Here is an 18,383-nt window from a genome sequence, read left to right as displayed (position 1 = left end):
TTTCTAACAAAGACATTTTATTTACATGTATATTTCATGTACTTTGTTTTCAACATTTTTATGACTGATGTGCGTATCTTTTCTAAACGTTCTCGACGTGATGTCACTGGAACTTGAAGCCTGAGCACTGTAACAAAAATAAAGGAAAAAAAGAAATAAATTAAAATAATACCTATATTGATAAATAGACCAATAAAGCAGGTTACAGTCAATGGCATTCAGCACACTTAGTGGAATAAGAAATCAACTTAAAGCCAATTTAAAAGCTAATCAAAATATAACTAAGATGGAAACACTAATGATATGGAAATAGTTTTAAGTATCCCAAAAATTTGTAGTTCAAGCGCAGTCATAATCAGAATTGTGTAAGTACAGTCAAAACCTGTTTAGTTCCTGGTTTTAGGGGTAACTTTTTCATTGATATAATACATAACAATTGTTAAAGTCTCAGCTTTTAGTTTGTTCAGAAAATAATGGCATAATTTGTTACCTTTGCACAAAGTTTGTTACCATATGTAATTACTATTAAAAAGAAGTCCAATTAATTATGCCGAGGATTTGTTTTAAAAAACTGTAAATACGTACCTGAAAATCAAGTTCTAACACAAATTGTTGAAAGCAGTGCCCAATTTTAAGGTTCATTTTAAATTATTAATTTTAAAGCAAGTTTGTAAGTGATTTTAGATCAATCTTAATATTCAAACAAAATAAAAGTTATGAAAATCTTTATAACAACTTATATTTTTCTCTTTGACTAATAGTAAGTATAAATAATGTTTGTACTTACATCCAAAATTTGGTATGTTGAGCAAGAAATTATCTGAATATTTACAGTCAAATTATAATGGGATTAGAAAATAAGCAATACGTCAAATAAACACACAGGTACATATGGTAGCTACAAGAAGATAAAAGATAAAATTTATTGATTAATGCAGGGTGTGTGTGTGTTTTGTTTTTTACTTTTAATTAGCAATTCCCTTTAATAATAAGTTTTTAATTTGCAATAACATCTTTGAGAATAAAAATCTCTATCTTATTTGCATAGTAACTCACCTCAGAGGATTCTACTTCAGCTAGACACATCCACAACTTGGAATAAGCATTACATTCTGTTTTTCCTGGAATCAAGGGATATTTTCATTGTCAGTAAAAACAATTTTGTGAAGACTTAAAGTAATTGTATGTTGTATTTAGTACTTACTGTAGGTGTTTACTTAAGAGATTAGTATCCTCAATTATTTTGCTTCTAATATTAGATATTGGGTATGATTCAAATAAATTCATAATATAACCATAATTGTTTATGAATGGCATTTTCTACTAAACAACCCTTTAAATAATGTTTTTTTATGAAATTATAACATATTTTTTTCCAATCCTGGCAATTCTGAAAGCTTGAAATCATGTGGTGTACAGTTTTCTATTAACCATTTGTATGTAGCCTTGTACTTCAAACACTTTTAGTATAGCATTCGTAAATCAATAATAATTTAATTTCTGTGGTGTTGGGAAAAACCTAATTTTTATTTATGTATGAATTATGCACTTAAAATAGTGTTTGAAGGCGAAGGCTACAGACAAATGGTTAATCCAAAACCATATAGCCTACCATAAAGATTAAATACTTTCACTACATGCTAGAACTTACGTAAAAATACTAAAAATGTGTGTTTAAGTTTAAAAAAAATCATTTAGTAATGACATGTTTAGTAGAAAAAGTATTTTATAAACAATTAGCTATGGTTATGTTATTAATTAATTTAAAATCATTTGCAATGACACGTAGCATTAGAAGTAAAATAATTAGAATACTACCCTCCCCTCCCCCATTTAAGTTAGCGTTTTGAATCAAACATAAACTCGTATGATTTTGCTAATTTTATTGCCAATATTTTATTTTTATTTTTTATTTTTTTTTTTAATCCATGAAATTTGTGCATTTGCTTGAAGTTTACATTTACATAACATTTTTATGGACACAGACAGATAGTTCAGGCAGTAGTAACTTCCAGCACTGTCGGAGCTCGTAGCTTGCTGAGCGTCGTTCACTGTGCTTTGGGAGGGAGCCCTTGTGAAGTTTCACCGAAGCACACTAGGTTCGGTATCGCGTGCTGAGTGCTTATTTTATTTCCTTGCATTAATTGTTAGGTTGCAAATTTTCTCGCCAGATGTTTGCTAAACATTATTTTCAAGCTCTAAAAGGTCATGCAAGTGATTATAATTGTGAATGCTCATGTAATGGTTTACAGCAATTAAATAATCATTATGTATTAAATATCTGTTGAGAAAGGCTAAAATGATAATTTTCCAGGAAATCCCCTCAAACAACATTTAGTATAGTAGCCTAGAAGGATCAAGAATTTTCACATTAAAAAAAAAACTTTCTTTGTATAATCCAGTAATGGACGTTAAATCCGGTTGCCTCCACACTGCAGATGACAAGATAAAACCCTTGCAGAACCACTGTGCCAATACAAACTGCACCCACTACTATGTCCTTAGTTTTTATTTCATAAGAGCCCTTAAATGTCCTTGCATTTTAATAACAGGTCCTATAAAGCTACTTAGTAAATGTTTTGGTTTTCATTCCATTACATAAAAACACATGTAGCATGAGTCTTTATTCTTTTGTTCTGGATTTTGGTAGCAAACAGTGTATGACTGGAAATACTCTATTAGTGTGTATTTGTTTTGATGTGAATAATGAGTTAAAAAAAACTTAATTAATTGGTATTCATGTGTATCTGGTCAATAAAATCTTTGAGGAGTTCCTTGAAAACTTTAGTTTTTGGTAATGTTTAATGTGGGATCTCACGTCATGTTGTATTTTATCTTCTCATCATTACTACCATTTGAGGACTATTTCTGTAAATTTACATACTATACCTCCCTTGTGTCACAAATATTTTCAACAGATGTTTTCTAAGTGTTGTATAATGGGAGTAAAAGTTGTGCAAGTGTTTGTGATTGCTAATAACATATAAATATATTTTTTCTCTCTATTACTGTAAACAAATACTTGGCTAAGTGTGTACAGATTAAATAAAATTCTCTGTAATGCCTTTATAAGTGAGGGTTTGATTTGGCATACAAATTCCACAATGACAACAAACATGAATTAGAAAAATGGCTAGTATGTAATCTTAAAGAAAAGAAAATAGAAATTATTTAGAGAGACAAAAAGTCAATCCAACACCAGTAAAAAATAAATAGAATGTTAAAAAAGAAGAAAAAAAATATTATTCAAAGTTGCCTCATATGTTGGACACAACCCTACAAATGTCACTATTATTTTCAGTAATATTGTAGGCATTTCTGAAATATTTAAATTATTTCTCAGGGTAGATATAATTATAATATGGCCAACTCAGAGCGGTAAAGCAATAAAATTCTTTTACTTAGGACCTCTGAACTTGGATGTCCTAGTGTGAATGTTTATATTTGTGCTGTTTAAAATTAGGCCGTGGAAAACAATGGAAAAGAGTAATTAAGGAGTTTCAGGTCTAGGCCTCACAACAATATAGTTTTCACAGACACTGCTTTGAAAAGTGCCTGAAAATTATGTGGTGTCTGTAAAATGTGTCGATGACTTTTCAATATGGCTTACCTGGACGCAGGATATCTAGACCATATTCACTTTCACATACACTGTTTAGTGCAGACACAAACCATAATTTTCACCTGCACACACAAAATTGCTATATTTTTAATGCTTCTAACAGGACGTCCTGACTGGAAGCTGTATTTCACAAGCCGAACCAAAATGTTTCATTTCCCAGCATCCCTAGTGTCAGGCGCTCAGTTTGAGGCACTGCCAAAGCCTCGGCCAATTACAGGGCGCTGTCCACAAAATCGAAGAAAATTAGATTTAACAATCTCAAAAAAAAAAAAATTTAATTAAACAGTCACTTGGCAATGTCTGTAAATGTGCCTGAAATAGTGTTCAAAACATAAAGCAGTTTATAATAAAGATTTGTTTTCATACCTGTAAACAAATTGAATAGTTACGTCAGGTATCAAAGAAACGGCAATCAAAACGTAAACAGAAGTTTAAATGCATAGTTTCAGCTGTACTACTGTTATAGTACACTGTTGAAAATATTTGTGAGAGAAGAACAAATGCAAGAGAGGTATAGTGTTAAATGGTCCAGAAATAGCTCTTAATTAATAGTACAATTTAATGATGAGAAAATTAAAAAAAAAGTAATGTGAAACCCCACCTTAAAAGTACGAACAATGTCTTAAAGACGAGCAAACCTTTGGGTGTTTTGTTGACACGTGTATATTTTCAGTGCAGTATTTGGATTCCAGGTCAGGTATTAAAATTGGTTTTAAAACCATTTCCTGGAATGCACAGAAATAATGTACTTGGCATTTGCTTGAGAGGCCAAGTGAGGTGGCGTAATATAAAAGGTTTGACTCCCAACAGGGGCGGCTCTAAGGAACTTCAGTAGGGGCTATAGTACAAAGAAAGGATGCATTTGCAAAACATGTCATTAAATATTGAGAGATTGGCCTTGTAATAATTACAAATTTGTGGTCTTAAATACTGAACAACTTATGATGAAAGAAGAGTTTTATCACATGAATCTGTTTAAGATAAGATAAATGTACCCTCTAAAGTAAAATGAATTATATTTGGGCTCAGTAGGGGCAAGAGCCCCCTCTGGAGTAGTGCTTGACTCGCATTCAGAAGAAATGGGTTTGATTCCTGGTCCAAGTCATCCTGATTTTTGGTTGTCCATGGCTCCTGAAATCACTCCTAGCAAATGCCGGGATCAATAATTATTACTACAATTGAACCATTTTCAAAGATAATTAATGTTCTAATTTTCCCTGACCTGTGTAGAGTTTATCTCTTGGTGACCTCGTCGTCGAGACGTCAATTATTCCAAACATGCTTGGCTTTTTTTTTTATTGGGCTCTCTGCAGTGAGAGCAGGGAAAACGTTTGAAAAAGCTCTCTGCAGTTGTCGGGTTGCATGCCTGATGCGGTGCTGTGTCACGAACCTGGGTTCCCGTCGGCGTACACGACGCAGGACAGCTCCTTGCACCGCGGGCAGGCCCCAGGGACGTGCACCACGTAAGTCACTTGACACACCACGACACACCGAGTCACACGCCCGCCCGCACCGGGTCGTCCCCTGGGAGCGTCCCGTGGCCCGGGAACCCTACATGGCTAGCGTGTCTCTGTCTGATTCCTCATGCATTGCAGTGCTACAGGTTTCTGTGCACATGTTCGGCGGCTTTATGGGGGATGCTTACGGGTATGTGAAACTGAAATCTGACGTTGCGTTTTTAATGTAGACGTAACAGTGTAATACATTCTGGGGAAATTTAGCAAAAGATTATTTGAAAAACAGATTATTTTAATGCTCTAAATGACTGTGCAAAAACAAAAAAAGAGGTGGTTGGTTTCAGTAAATTTTATGTGGTTATTTTCAAAAATTTCTTTTTCAGCTGTAAACTTTAAAAAAAAATCCAAATGTATTATATGTGAAACAAAGATTTTTTTTTTTACATTATGTACCTAATCATTTAGTTTTAAAGAATATCGTAAGAGGAACAGAAAATGAAAGCACAGTTTTTCATATACAGGGTGGCCAGCGACCGGGAAAACCGGGAAAAGTCAGGGAATTCCAGGAAACCTGGAAAAGTCAGGGAATTTTTTTAGCTGTCAGGGAAATTTTTTGTAGGTGATTCAGTCTGCGTTTATGTACTTTTATGAAAAATGTCATGTGTTTAGCGATTCAAAATCTTTTCTAAACATAAATCTTTATTCCAGATTTGAAAAGCACGTGTGTATTTATTAAATGTATCGTGATGTTCAACTAGTAACACGTCAGACTACGTCTTCGAGAGCAATCGAACTTTTCGTAATCGATTGTAATGTGTGACTGCGAGATATTGAGATTGGTACCCAATGCAGTCGAAAATATTGTAATCAAATGTAAAATGCGCAACTGCGAGAAACGTGAGCGTCGCTATGCACTTATTCGTTATTGACTTCTTGGTTATGTAATACGTTGTTAATGTGATTGATATGCGAAATTGCGAATGCCGATTGAAGTGGAAAGTCGCTGCAGTGTTTTTTTATCACATAAGTATTCTCCACATTTTAATTTGTTTCTACACAGATTTTGTGGTTAGGCTGTACCCCAAAATGGCGGTTTGCTAGTTTCGTTTTTGTGTTCGGTATTTTTAAAATCAAACGCTAGGCGCTTGGTATTATCATTTCTCTGACACTTCATGTTAACTGCTGTCTAACTCAGTAAGGTTTTTCGGTAAATGCTGAAAGTTTGATAGTGAATATGAAAGAAGAATCATTTACCACGTTTCCATGTCGGGTTTAAAACGTTTCGGGTATCCAATTTAGTTTGTGTATGATACCCGTTTCCATGCAATAATTAGATCCAGTTAAAAACAACTTCGATTCGCTTGATATATTTGCTTGTTATAAGGGTGGCGACATTGAAATTTATGTTGGCTCACATGAAATAAATAAAGACGTAAGTAAATAAACACAAACAGGTGATTTGTCATTCTACTACGTCCGAAATACTTTCCGTACGAAAATAGAATGGATAAGCAAAACTAACACTTCTGTTGTCCACACATTTCTACTAACACTCGTCATTTTTAAACAACAACACACTTTAAAGTGTTATAAACAACTGCCGTTGGTAACAAATGCTGTGCGTATTTACTTTCTATCCGTTTCCAATACGTTAACCGTTTCCATGCCATTTTTCCCTCTGCTCAATCCCATTCCATCCTACAATTTTGGTGTATCGACCTTGAAACTCATAACGTTTTGGAACCCGTTTCCATGGACGTTTTCGAATCGGTAAGTGTTCTTAAAACGTTTTGAACCCGACATGGAAACGTGGTAATTGATTGCAAGGAGAGTCGTGTATGATGCTGTCACCAACGTTGGAGGTTTGAACAAGTTAACCATCACCAATCCTCTGATTCATTCTGTAAAAAATGCCCATGCTCGGTACAAAGAAGCGAATGAAAAGAAACAGGAAGCAGAATATGCGTTATCAAAGGAAATGAAGAAGAGGAAAGCTACCGCTCTGGTAAAGGAGCTAGAGGCAAAAAAAGCTGCACTTATGTTAAATGCACTGAGGGAAGTTGAACTAATTGAAAAAGAAATTTTGTCTTTGAATTAGTGATATGTTGTTCGCAGCTACAAAAGAAAACAAGTGTGTATACATCTATGTTTCAAGTTTTTTCAGCTAGTAATTTCTTTACAATTTAGGATGGCTGTGTGGGAAACTTATGGCTAACAAACATGAGAAGTGAGATTTTGGATAGTTTTCAGTAATTATACCTGTGTCTTCAGCATTTTTATTTATTTATTAACAATACCAACTTTATTCAGATTTAGAATACTGTGCTTGTCATTTTGTTGAACATCACATCAACAGGCATGCTATCTTCAAATGTGTGATCAAATGTTTAAACTACTTAATAAACACACTATTAAAGTGCAATTTATTTTATGTGAACCGCTGTGAAGAGTTTGAAGCCGCCAGGGTGAATAATCATATTTTTGTCAATTTTTCCATTGAATAAATTTATTAAATGTTGCTTATTACTCACATATAATTTAAAAATTTCAGTAATTCTGTGTTAGCATAGTTGCCACATTGTTATTTTTGTATCTTTGCTGAGAAATTAATGCATTTTAAGTAGCTGCATTGATAGGCCTACACTATATCGTGTAAAATTTTTGTATTTTATAGTGGTCAGGGAATTTTCTTTAAGACCTGGAAAAGTCAAGGAATTTTTTTATACTGACTTGCTGGCCACCCTGATATATATCTAGTTGCAGATAGATCCACTAATATGTATTTTACCTGGCATGCTGGATTCCATAGTTGTGTTGGCAGCATTGGCTGCAATTTCACTAGCGCTGAGGATTACTCCATTCTTGCGCAAGTCCGAAAAGCACTGTTTTGTTTTCCTATCCCCTGTTTTCTTGTCTTCGACATCCGTTACATACTGCGACATCCACGTCATCACTTTGTCTTCGTCTGGCATTTTTGTGGCTTCGTCCAACTGTCGGCAACCAAGCAGTTAGAAATTGTGGTTAATCATAATTTTTGTTGTATAGAAACCTGATTTTATTTTTGATAACTTGTATTACGATGTTTGATTGAACTATTAAAATTTATTTTAATAATTAAAAAATGAAATTAATATTAGGTCGCAAATACTAACAATTTTATTTAGGTTGTGAATGCTTAAATTATGAACATTTTAACATAGTACACATGTATGTAAAATAAATCTGAAAAAATAATTTTAATCAAAGCCGTTTTTATATATAGACACACACACAAATATATATTAACAGTTTATTACAGAAGTTTATGCAACTTAATTATTTGAGATTTAAATAAAGGTTTTTAATATGTTCTCTATTTATCTTACCAAATATATGAAATTAGTTATTTGTAACTAACTAAAATTATGTATTTTGGATATTGACTTACGGCATCCATTTTCTTCAGCATGCAGTGATAGAAGTGGCACTGAAACAGAAATTTCATAATAAACAAAACTGTTTAGTAACTGCTACCAGTTAAACTTAAATTTTTTTGTTCTTGGCTTTAATACGTTTTAAATTAAATGCTAGTAATGGGCTGAACTGTATTATTTGAAAAAATTATTTATGTTTTTCATTTTCAAGATAAATATAACAAATTAGTTTGAATCGAAGAACATATTCTGTCGTGCCTGTCATTCTAGTAAGAACAACCAGAAATAGGATAATTTTTGTAATGCAACTTTTAATTTTTTTTTTTTTTTAAGGTAGGGGATTGGCCTTCAAGAGAAGAAGCAAAGCAAAAAAAAATAGAAATTAATTTTTACCTTTTATAAGTCTTATATTTTAGCACAGATTGCCTTTGAAGTGTCTGCATTTTATTTCCACTTAGGTTTCCAAAAAAAAAATTATTTCTCTCTTGCTGCAAAAGTTTTTGTGGTTGGATTATAATTTAGTTGCTACAGCAAATTGCATTACTTGTATTGTTTTATATTTGTCAACATGACTCTTAAATAGTTTGTAAGCTCAGGTATTGTAATCAATAATATTTTCCTTGTGATATAGTTCAGAACACAGGAAGTAGCGATCAACCGATCATCCTTTGTTTATCGAAACATGCAGAGATAGTGAGAACTGGGACTAGTGAGGGAGTCAAACACAGTGGGGAAGAAGAGATGGAACTGAAGGAATGTGAGTTCCCGGAGTATTGGAAGAGTGAAAGCGGTTCCAGTGAGAGTCAAAATATATTTAACCATGAATAACTGAAAACATCAGCCAAGCCAATTCTGACAATGGCAGCAAAAGCCAGCCTTTTTTTTGTGCAAACCTCTCCTGAGTGAGATTGCTTTACTAATTCCCTGAAAAACTGTGCTTTTGTGTGAAGTTAGTTTGAAAAAAATGAAAAATTTGTCAAAAATGGTTTTTTTGGATGTTTCCATTTTGAAGAATTAATTCTTTTTTTATTTGTTAATGAAATGAGTATTCTATTTCAATGTATTTTACCTGCATGCTGCCAGATTAACAGAAAACCAATAGCAGAATCAGCACAAGGGTATAATTATTTGAATTTTTGCATACTATTGCGAAATGAATCTGCAAATTTCTCCAATCATATGTTTTAGCTGTTGGTACATGAATCACAGCCATTCATTGTGGAAGCAAACACATCTTCAATGGCCCGGCCAAATAAGACAATGGCTTCTCTGAGTGAGGCTGCCATTGTTTCTTCTGTTCTTTCTTCACTGAACTTTATTTTTGTGGTTGTTAGTTTCTTATCATTGAAAGTGTTTATAGAGGACCAGGCCATATTAGCTCATTTAAAAAAATAAAAGAACAAATAGTAAAGGAAACGCACAAAATTCTGAATGGCGTACATAGCTGCTGGCATTCCATTGACTTACGGAACGTCTCCGACGAGCGTGCTTGCTCGTGGTGTTGGTCGCGCTGGGCTCTGTGGAGTTGGAGTCGCCCACCCCCATCACCTCCTTCACCTTCTTCACTGCCTTCATGGTCGCGTTCTTCACCGTCTCCAGTCCCTCTGCCATCTTCTCCTTGATGCCGTCCATCACAGATGGCTCTGCTTGCAGTCAGGATAGCAGTGCACGCGTGTTGACAGAGATCACTTGTCCAGGAAGATACAGAGTTGAAATCTTACTAAGGAGAGGGTCCGAGCCGCGGCTTAAACTGTGTGAATAGAAGCAGGTAGGTGCCCTTTTGAACACCCTAAAATATCTCTCTTGAGTAGGCTCTAGAAAGCGAGAAAAAGCTCTTTAAAGAAATTAAAGTAGAGTTTGAAGGATATTTTATCATCAATTGTTAATTTTGATGCAGTGGTCAAGCACACATGGTTTGGCAATCTGCCGGCTCTTGTTTGAACCCACTGGTAACTTTTTTTGTTCATTTTATTTTTTTCATTTCTCACAATATTAAACTGTTAATTACAGAATTTAAATATATCCAAACAGTTAAGTTACAATATTGGGTGATATTTTGAATATAAAAAATATTATGAAAATTCTAGTAACTAACACTGCTTTTTATTTATTATTAGAAGAAATATTACTATTTTTTTTTTTCCATTTCCCAATAAAATAATGTGTTTTATGACAAATCAGTGCAGACACATCGAGATGCTGTTGACTGAAGAGACTGTTACAAACTGTAGGAAAAAAGGGATAGTAAAGCTGACTGTAGGGGATTTGAAACAGCTGCCAGAGCTATGTGCCCTGAACGCATGAAAGAGCATAAAGAAAAAGGATCAAATGGTGATATAACAACAAAAAAAGTTTGCTAAACTTTGCTATTGAAGAACAAAAGTTAAAATCACAAACCATGCTCTCAAAAATGTATAGTTAAAAACTAATTCTGTTTAAATATTTTAACTAAATTACAGTAAACTTTACTAAATTGAATATATTAATTTTAAAATATATACATTTAAGTGTTTAAATGTACTTAAATTCTGTAATTAATAGTTTAATATTGTGATAAATAAGAAAGTCAACAAAAAGAAGCTATACCATTGGGTATCAAACCAGTGTCTGGGATGCCAAACTATGCGCTTGACTGCACCACACCACTGACTTAACAAGTGAAGAAAAAATAGCTCTCAAACAACACTATTTTAAATGTTTAAAGAGTTTTTTGTTGCTTCCTAGAGCCCACTCAGGCGAGATAATTAGGTAAGGACACTGAAAGGGGCACTTGCCTGCTTATATTCATACAGTTTAAGCCATATTGGTGAGCCCCGACTTGGACTCTCCCCTTGTTAGATTAAAAAGCATTACTGGATTAAAGATTTGAAAGAATGACACTTACTTGAAGATAAAATGTATTGCAAACGAATATTCTTGATTTAAATTTACACTTAACATTTAAAACATGCTTTCTTATGGGAAATACCAGTTTGTTTGGGATCTGCATTCTTAACACTCCAACTTTTAACTGACACTTGTGGCAAAATTAAACGTTGTTATACATTAAACCCCTACAAAGCTCCCAAATATATTAAAAGTCCCAAACTTTACCTAATGTTTAAAACAAAATTGAGTTTTAAAAAATTTATATAAACCCATTAAACCCAATGTTAATAATGATTTGAACTACTACTAGCACCGTTATTCGCAGGCGCCTGTGACCTTCACTAAGTAGACGGAGGATAAAAGTAAGTTGTCAGACCTATCTATATGACCGTGGCCCGCTTTTGTATTTCCTTGGGTGGATTCAGGCCTTTATTGACCGTCGTGTAACGTCATATATTGGATACTTTTATTTAATAGTAATGCTCAATTTCATTTTTATTATAACTATTTTAAATATAATTTTACTTAATATCCATTTTTACTTCGTATTCTCAATACAACATTCACATTAAATAATTCTGCAAAAATGCTAATATAGCACATATTGTTTACAATGAAACATTTATCAAAGGAAAAAAGAAACAAATGTTATGTGCAAACAGGCAATAAATTTTCAAAACCACTATTCAATTTTATGTATTAATTTTTTAAAAACCGTTATACACATTCACTCAATTTTCAATAGAAAACTTACAAATTAAGTGCTGCTGAGAGAAAATTTCTCCAATGAACATTTTTTCAATTGATTTTAAGCCCAACGAATTTGGTACATGAAACTTAATTTATACAGGTAAATGTGTTAGCGAGTAAACTCATGTTTATTATTATACCGTAAAAGATAGTTTTATTGCTTAGGCCATGTACCTGTGTCACCAGGGATAAGATTGTGCACAAATTTAGTACCGTGCTTTAGGTGGCCAATTTTACGCTTTAGCTTTCCTTCAAATTCGAAAAACTGGTTCAGATAGTTTGCCACCTAAACAACAGAATATTATACAAGGAAATTACTTATTTAATGGATTATCGCTTACCTGTCGAGTTGCATTTTGCCTTCTTCATTGATTCGTACTCTGATATACACTCTGATTCCATCGCTGCGATGTTGGGGTGTTTCATGCACATCTTTCCTGTCTGAGGCAATGTGACATAAGTCGATAACATCACAATAACATGTACTTATTCATAAGCAATACACTGTGTGACCCGTAGTCACCTGCCAAGACCCTGTTACGATCCTAGTTCTTGGCGGACGAAGGACTGTTCAGCAGAGGAGAGGAAATTACTGAAGGTCCCCCCACCTTTTCCCTCGTTTTACTTTGTGCTACTTGCCCCGCATCTATCCAGTCTCTCCTTTCTCATTAGTCAGTTACCAAGAATGGTAAGTTTGTCCTTTGGATAAGTAGGCAAAGGTGGACCCAAGGGGGATGGGAAGACTTGAGGCAGGGTTCATACATCTTAAATATCCTTAAAAATACTTAGTTTGTCTTTAATTGAATAAGAGCCCATAAAAGTCCTTAAATTTTACTAAATATCCTTGAAATCTAGACTAATGTGGGTATTTTAATGTTCAGCTGTTTCCTACTCATTAGCAAGCAATACTTTGGGCATGCACAGGTATGCAATTGGTGAATTTTTGGCCCTGTCATAAAGTTTTATTCGTAAAAAATTATTTTAATTCATTTTTTTTTTGTATTTAAGATCCCACCTTTAAGCTAAAATGTTGTGTTTTACTGTCTTACTGTGAAGTTATGAAGTAAATGTAATTAGTGATCAAATAATATGTAAGGTCTACAATATTCAGTTCAGCATGTGTTCCAGAATAATCCTGAATAATTAGGAATAATCTGAAAGAAGGTTGAATGTACCAACATTTTATACATTTACTATTTAACATTGTTAATTTCTTGAAGTACTTTGTGATATTACAAATAGTTTTTATATCTCTTGATAATGGTGAAGACAAGTGAAGTTAGGTCTTTAAAAACTTCTTAGTTTTTGATTGCTCAAGAGGATACAAATAACATTAAGGGCTCAAGTCCCTTTCCTTCCAACTGCAACATGACACTAGTTCCTGAACACAACTCCCCCCCCTCCTCACCCCACTTTTCGAGATTCTGTATTCATCGCTGTGAGAAGCGAGAGCTGTTTCACCACCTGTCAGCCTTATTTTGTTTTATCTCTAAAGGAAGAAACACGTTGCAATCAGCCTGTCTTCACATAGAAGAAATCGAAGAGAGTATTTATATGTTATTTATCCAATACATATTGATTTACTGGTGTTTTCCAGTGGCCATTAAGTGGAGAATATATTTAATCAATATTTCATAGTTTAAACTTATCTTCTTATTCATTGACAATTTTGAGATGGTTTTCTGCAAACTTACTTATAAAAAACCTGCACAACGTTAATTTACGTAATGACCACTCTTACCTTTCCTTCAATTTTCAGGTCTTCATCATCTCCTGAAACAAAAGGAATTTTAGATGTTGGAAAATTAAAAATATAAGAAAGCTTCGGTTCAAATGCATTGGGCTTTAGGTTGGAAAAAAATATTACATTCATACAAAGAGTTTCCTTTTGAGCTAACATATTTTTTCGAATATCTGATGAGCTTTGTGGCATTGGTAATAAATCTGTCATAAATAGTGCATTTCTGCTGTTTATTTATGTTCTTGATTGTTATCCTCAACTATGTTCTCAACATTCTTCGAAATGACTGTTATCTCTTTAATATGCATGGTATTTAATAGCTTTATTGCAAAGAACCTTATTTATATTGAAAAAAAGCAATTATTAGGTAATTGAATACACCATGCAGAGTGTCCGTAGCAAAACCCAGACTTGGGCGATAACTTTGTGGATAAGTTGTGAAACCAAAACCATTTTTTTTTTTTTTTTTTTTTTTTTTTTAAGTACTTAAACCAAATTTGAGAAAATTCATTTCAACTTTCTAGGGAGAAATTAAAAATCCTGCGACTAGGATTAAATTGAATAATGTTTTTCTAAATTTGGTGTAAAGTATTTTAGGTTTTTTAAATTTTCAGTAGACCAAAAACTAATATTTTAGTTTTTTTTTTCTTTGCAAACCTTGCAACTCCACCATATATATATTTTTTTCAATATTATTAACGTCTCAGAATGACAATCTTCATGTCCACTCTAAACATGGTAACTGAAATATCTCCTGTGTTAAACACAATTAACAGTTCTGTCTGGAGACCTGGCCTTGTGCCAGGATAGCATTTTTTGTCTAGGTGATAAGTAAAATATTTTAGGTTTGATTAAGTCATTTTCCACGATATCGCTGTCAACCAAAAACTGTGCTGTATATTGTGAAGAAGAAAATCCTATAAGAGAAAATGCACCAGTAGTTACTGTATATTTGTATTTTGATATTTTTAACTAAAAAAAAATTGGTTGTCTGTAAGTTGGTTTACGGATGATAGTTTAACGTGACAACGTCATAACAAAACATTGATGAAATGATTGCATACTTTTATGAATAAAATTAAATAATTTTATTGAATTATCACTATTTTGTATAGATACAAAGAAGGAGTGAAATGAAATTATAATTTAATTGATAAATTTACTTTTATTTGCACTCATTAATTCAAATATGTTTATTACTTTAACGAAGAGATTGTTTTAACTATAACTTTTATACATGTTTGCTATTTAACTTCTTCCAATCTGTGTTATTCTGTTAAGGATAGGACGATGATAGGAAAAGTAGGAAACTAATGGGAGTGTTTCAAGTTTAATGTGCCTCGAAAAAGTCAAATCGATGGTTGTTCCAATCGAGTGGAATAGAGATAGATGTGGCGCAAGCGTACAATGAGCGTAACGGGACACTTTTTCGTGCGTGCAGCCGGCGTCCATCGATTTATTAGACGTCACGTCAAAAACAGAAAAAACTTAGGACCTCACTAACTTTTGTACTTTTTCCGGTAAAATAATATTCTTCTCTTTGCAATGCTAGGTGCAATTTTATTTTGAAAGCGATATTGTGGTAAATTGGTGAACTGCATCTGAACAGTACCTATTCAACACGCAAAACCCTAAACCCACCAACAGCTGGGTCTTCAGATTTAAGCAGCATTGTTCAAAGAGGTTTTCGGAGGGTATCAAACGATACACACACCTTTAGTTACATGCCTGAGAAATCAGCATTAGTACAACTTCGAAATTTTGCTTTGGGGAAGTAAAATAATATAATTTAAATGTATTAACTTGGCTAACCCTAAACATACAATAATCACGCAGACCTGTAAAAATTAATTTTTAAAATTACAAAATTGGGGCGAGTAACTCAGGATGTGTGCATAGAACGTATTTATAAATGACGCAAGAATGCAAAAAAAAAAAAAAAAAAAAACAGACAAAAAGTTCTCAACAACAATACTATGCATGGAGCAAAAATGGAACGCAAACATCAACCAACTTTCAACTTCTTGTGTTTCGGCTTCCATGTTCTGAAAACTTTTAAAGACGCAGATATTACGTACATAGAAGCCACAATGTTAAATTCTTTTCCGGTGTTGTATAATCGTTATGTATAAATGACAATAATTTTCTGGCGTTGGTTGTGTGCTGCGACACTGCGACCCTTTCGTAGTTTATAAACCCAGCGTTAGTTTACTCGTTTGGCTGATCAGGCCAACGAATCTTGCAGCACCTTCCTCGCTGGTGGAGTCGTCGTCCTCCTCGCTGGAGCTGCTTTGCTGCTCGTCGGCGGGCAGCGCCGTGGCGGCGGCCATCTTGGGGGCCGCCGTGGGCTCCGGCCGCTTTCGCTGGCTCGGACTGGCCTGTTGCACACACAACGCTCATGCACGACCATTAAGGTTTTACACTGGACATTCATATCACGCAATATCTATCTGACACTTTATTACCACCAATGTAAACGTGACTGACTTTAAATGTCGCATGCAAATGTGAGTATTGCGATGTAATACCTTGCGCTACTTTCTTGTCTCGGGTGTAAACACTGACCATACATGAGACCTAGTGTCCGATAGAAAACTCTTTTTTACTCTCAAATGTAAATGCTTCTTGATTACTGAGTGGTTGAAATTCATTCCATAATATATCAAATAACTTACTGCATGGAATTTGTTATCATGTGTAAACATATCATGAAGGCAGATAATATTAGCTTCAGTTCAAGGGCTTTCAACTTTTGAGATAAGTGTCAAGCAATTCGTGATCATTTTTTGTGTGTGCAAAGAGAAGTAAGGGAGGGCCAAGCAGTGATGTAAAGGATTATGAAGCAAGGCTAATGTTGTGGGATGTTCGTAATACAGAATATAGGGACATTTGCAAGAAGCATGATTTTTTTGGGGGGAAAAAAAGAGAAATATGAGACAACAAACCAAAAAAAAAAAAAAACATTTAAAACAATTCACAATCTGTTAAATTAGTTCAAAAGCGAGAAAAAAAAATTATGACAACGAAATGGTAATAATTGTGTTACCAAATGGCACAAATGTAAAATTGAAAACTTTTTTTTCAGTGTCTATAAACATACCCAATAAAATTATAAAGGTAACCTAAGTGTGCTGAAAATAAATATATGATTGAATGTAGTACTTATAAAAATAATTACCAACATAATTTTATACTCTCTTTCTCTCTCTCTCTCTCTTTTTCTGTGTGTGTCGACGTCCCTGGCCGTTGGATTGGTCATAATGGTCGTGACAAAACGGTTCTTCGCTCGCCTCCACGTTCACCTGACATAATGCCATCAAATTTATTTTCTTTTGAGGCTTTATAAAAAATCGTGTCAACGTTCCAGGGCTACCTAATGCTTCGCGAAGGTTGAGACACAGAATTCCAAATTGTGGGAAGAATTGAACTTTAGGTTGGAAGTTTGACATACAACTAAAGTTTCACATATTGAACATTTTTAAGAAAAAAACAAGGTTAGTTTACCTTCAATTCGATGTGGGATTTGTTGTGAATAGTTTAATTTAAAATGTTAGAATATACAATTGAAACTGGGACATTATTTTATGGACATACGGCAATCACCGACTGACGCAGAGGTACGAGTGCCTGCTGCGGTAGGCAACCTGCTCTTCGACGCTGCTGCGCGGGCGAGCTAACCACCTTGCTCCGATACACTCCGGGCGAACGACAGAGGTTTGAAATGTGCCAACATCATCATCATCATTTGTGACTTGATACATAAGTTACTTGTTTCGCCGAAACAAAACCAGCAGATGACTTGCCCTCGCAACTGTTCCTCTAGAGGAGGAGCATCGAGGGCAGAGCGTCTTGCCCCCTCGAGTGAACCGACCATCAGCCGTGCTGTTGCCGGCGGGTAAGTCGTGCAAGGGCGCCCCGGCAGACTCCGAGTGAAACAAACTCGAGGACTCCAGTGGCCGGGAGACATGCTGGGGGCCCGCGCCTGAAGGGACGGCTCCAGGGCAGGGCAAGCCGGGCGATCGCCCCGAACCTCCCGCCGGAGCTGTTTTTTTGTGACATTAATGAGAAAAGTAAAATTGAATTTTAACTATCTTGTAACTTACATGTGCTATGTATTTCATTTCATGATTTCGCATCAGAAAAGAAAAAATGCAAAGATTTTGTCGCCACGTATAATGACGCTATTCAACCGGAAATTTGATTTTAAGCATCTATGAAACTTACCTGTGAATAATTTATTAAGAAAAAATATCGAACTATCAAAAAATAAATTAGCAAAACCATCGTCGATGTTTAAGTTACAGGTTAAGTTTTGTAGTTCGAAAGAGCGTGTGTTTTAAAATTTTGCAAGGGCGACTGCTAGGTCTAACGCCGTTGCTGCTCGCCTCCCACCCAGGTGATCCTGGTTCGACTTACAGCTGCGCAAAAACATGCGTTCATCCGATCCACAAGTGGAAGACACGGCGGGCGTTGGTGCGCACCCGTGGGTTTTTCTCCGGTTGCTCCCGATTCTTCCCGCTAGTCACTCCGTT

At 34.6% G+C, this 18,383-nt stretch overlaps 1 protein-coding gene across 4 annotated transcripts in view; it reads right to left on the bottom strand.

Moving 5' to 3' along the window:
- Positions 1–18,383, bottom strand: part of LOC134528042 (uncharacterized) — a 30,288-nt gene continuing 11,905 nt past the window's right edge. The window contains exons 2-10 of one of the 4 annotated variants that reach the window (XM_063361240.1): positions 16,100–16,229; positions 13,852–13,883; positions 12,452–12,551; positions 9,960–10,135; positions 8,507–8,545; positions 7,868–8,069; positions 5,013–5,093; positions 1,057–1,121; positions 1–127 (exon numbers count right to left, since the gene is read on the bottom strand). In XM_063361240.1, the coding sequence (XP_063217310.1) occupies positions 104–127; positions 1,057–1,121; positions 5,013–5,093; positions 7,868–8,069; positions 8,507–8,545; positions 9,960–10,135; positions 12,452–12,551; positions 13,852–13,883; positions 16,100–16,229 (849 nt within the window). In that variant the 3' untranslated portion in view covers positions 1–103. Of the gene's footprint in view, positions 128–1,056; positions 1,122–5,012; positions 5,094–7,867; positions 8,070–8,506; positions 8,546–9,959; positions 10,139–12,451; positions 12,552–13,851; positions 13,884–16,099; positions 16,230–18,383 lie in introns of all 4 variants that reach the window. The other 3 variants (XM_063361239.1, XM_063361241.1, XM_063361242.1) reach the window with 3 other exon arrangements.

This window comes from Bacillus rossius, chromosome 1 (assembly GCF_032445375.1).
Source record: "Bacillus rossius redtenbacheri isolate Brsri chromosome 1, Brsri_v3, whole genome shotgun sequence".
Classification (NCBI taxonomy): Eukaryota; Metazoa; Arthropoda; class Insecta; order Phasmatodea; family Bacillidae; genus Bacillus; species Bacillus rossius.
Note: the sequence above shows the minus strand (reverse complement) of the source record. Positions and strands in the feature narration are given on the sequence as shown.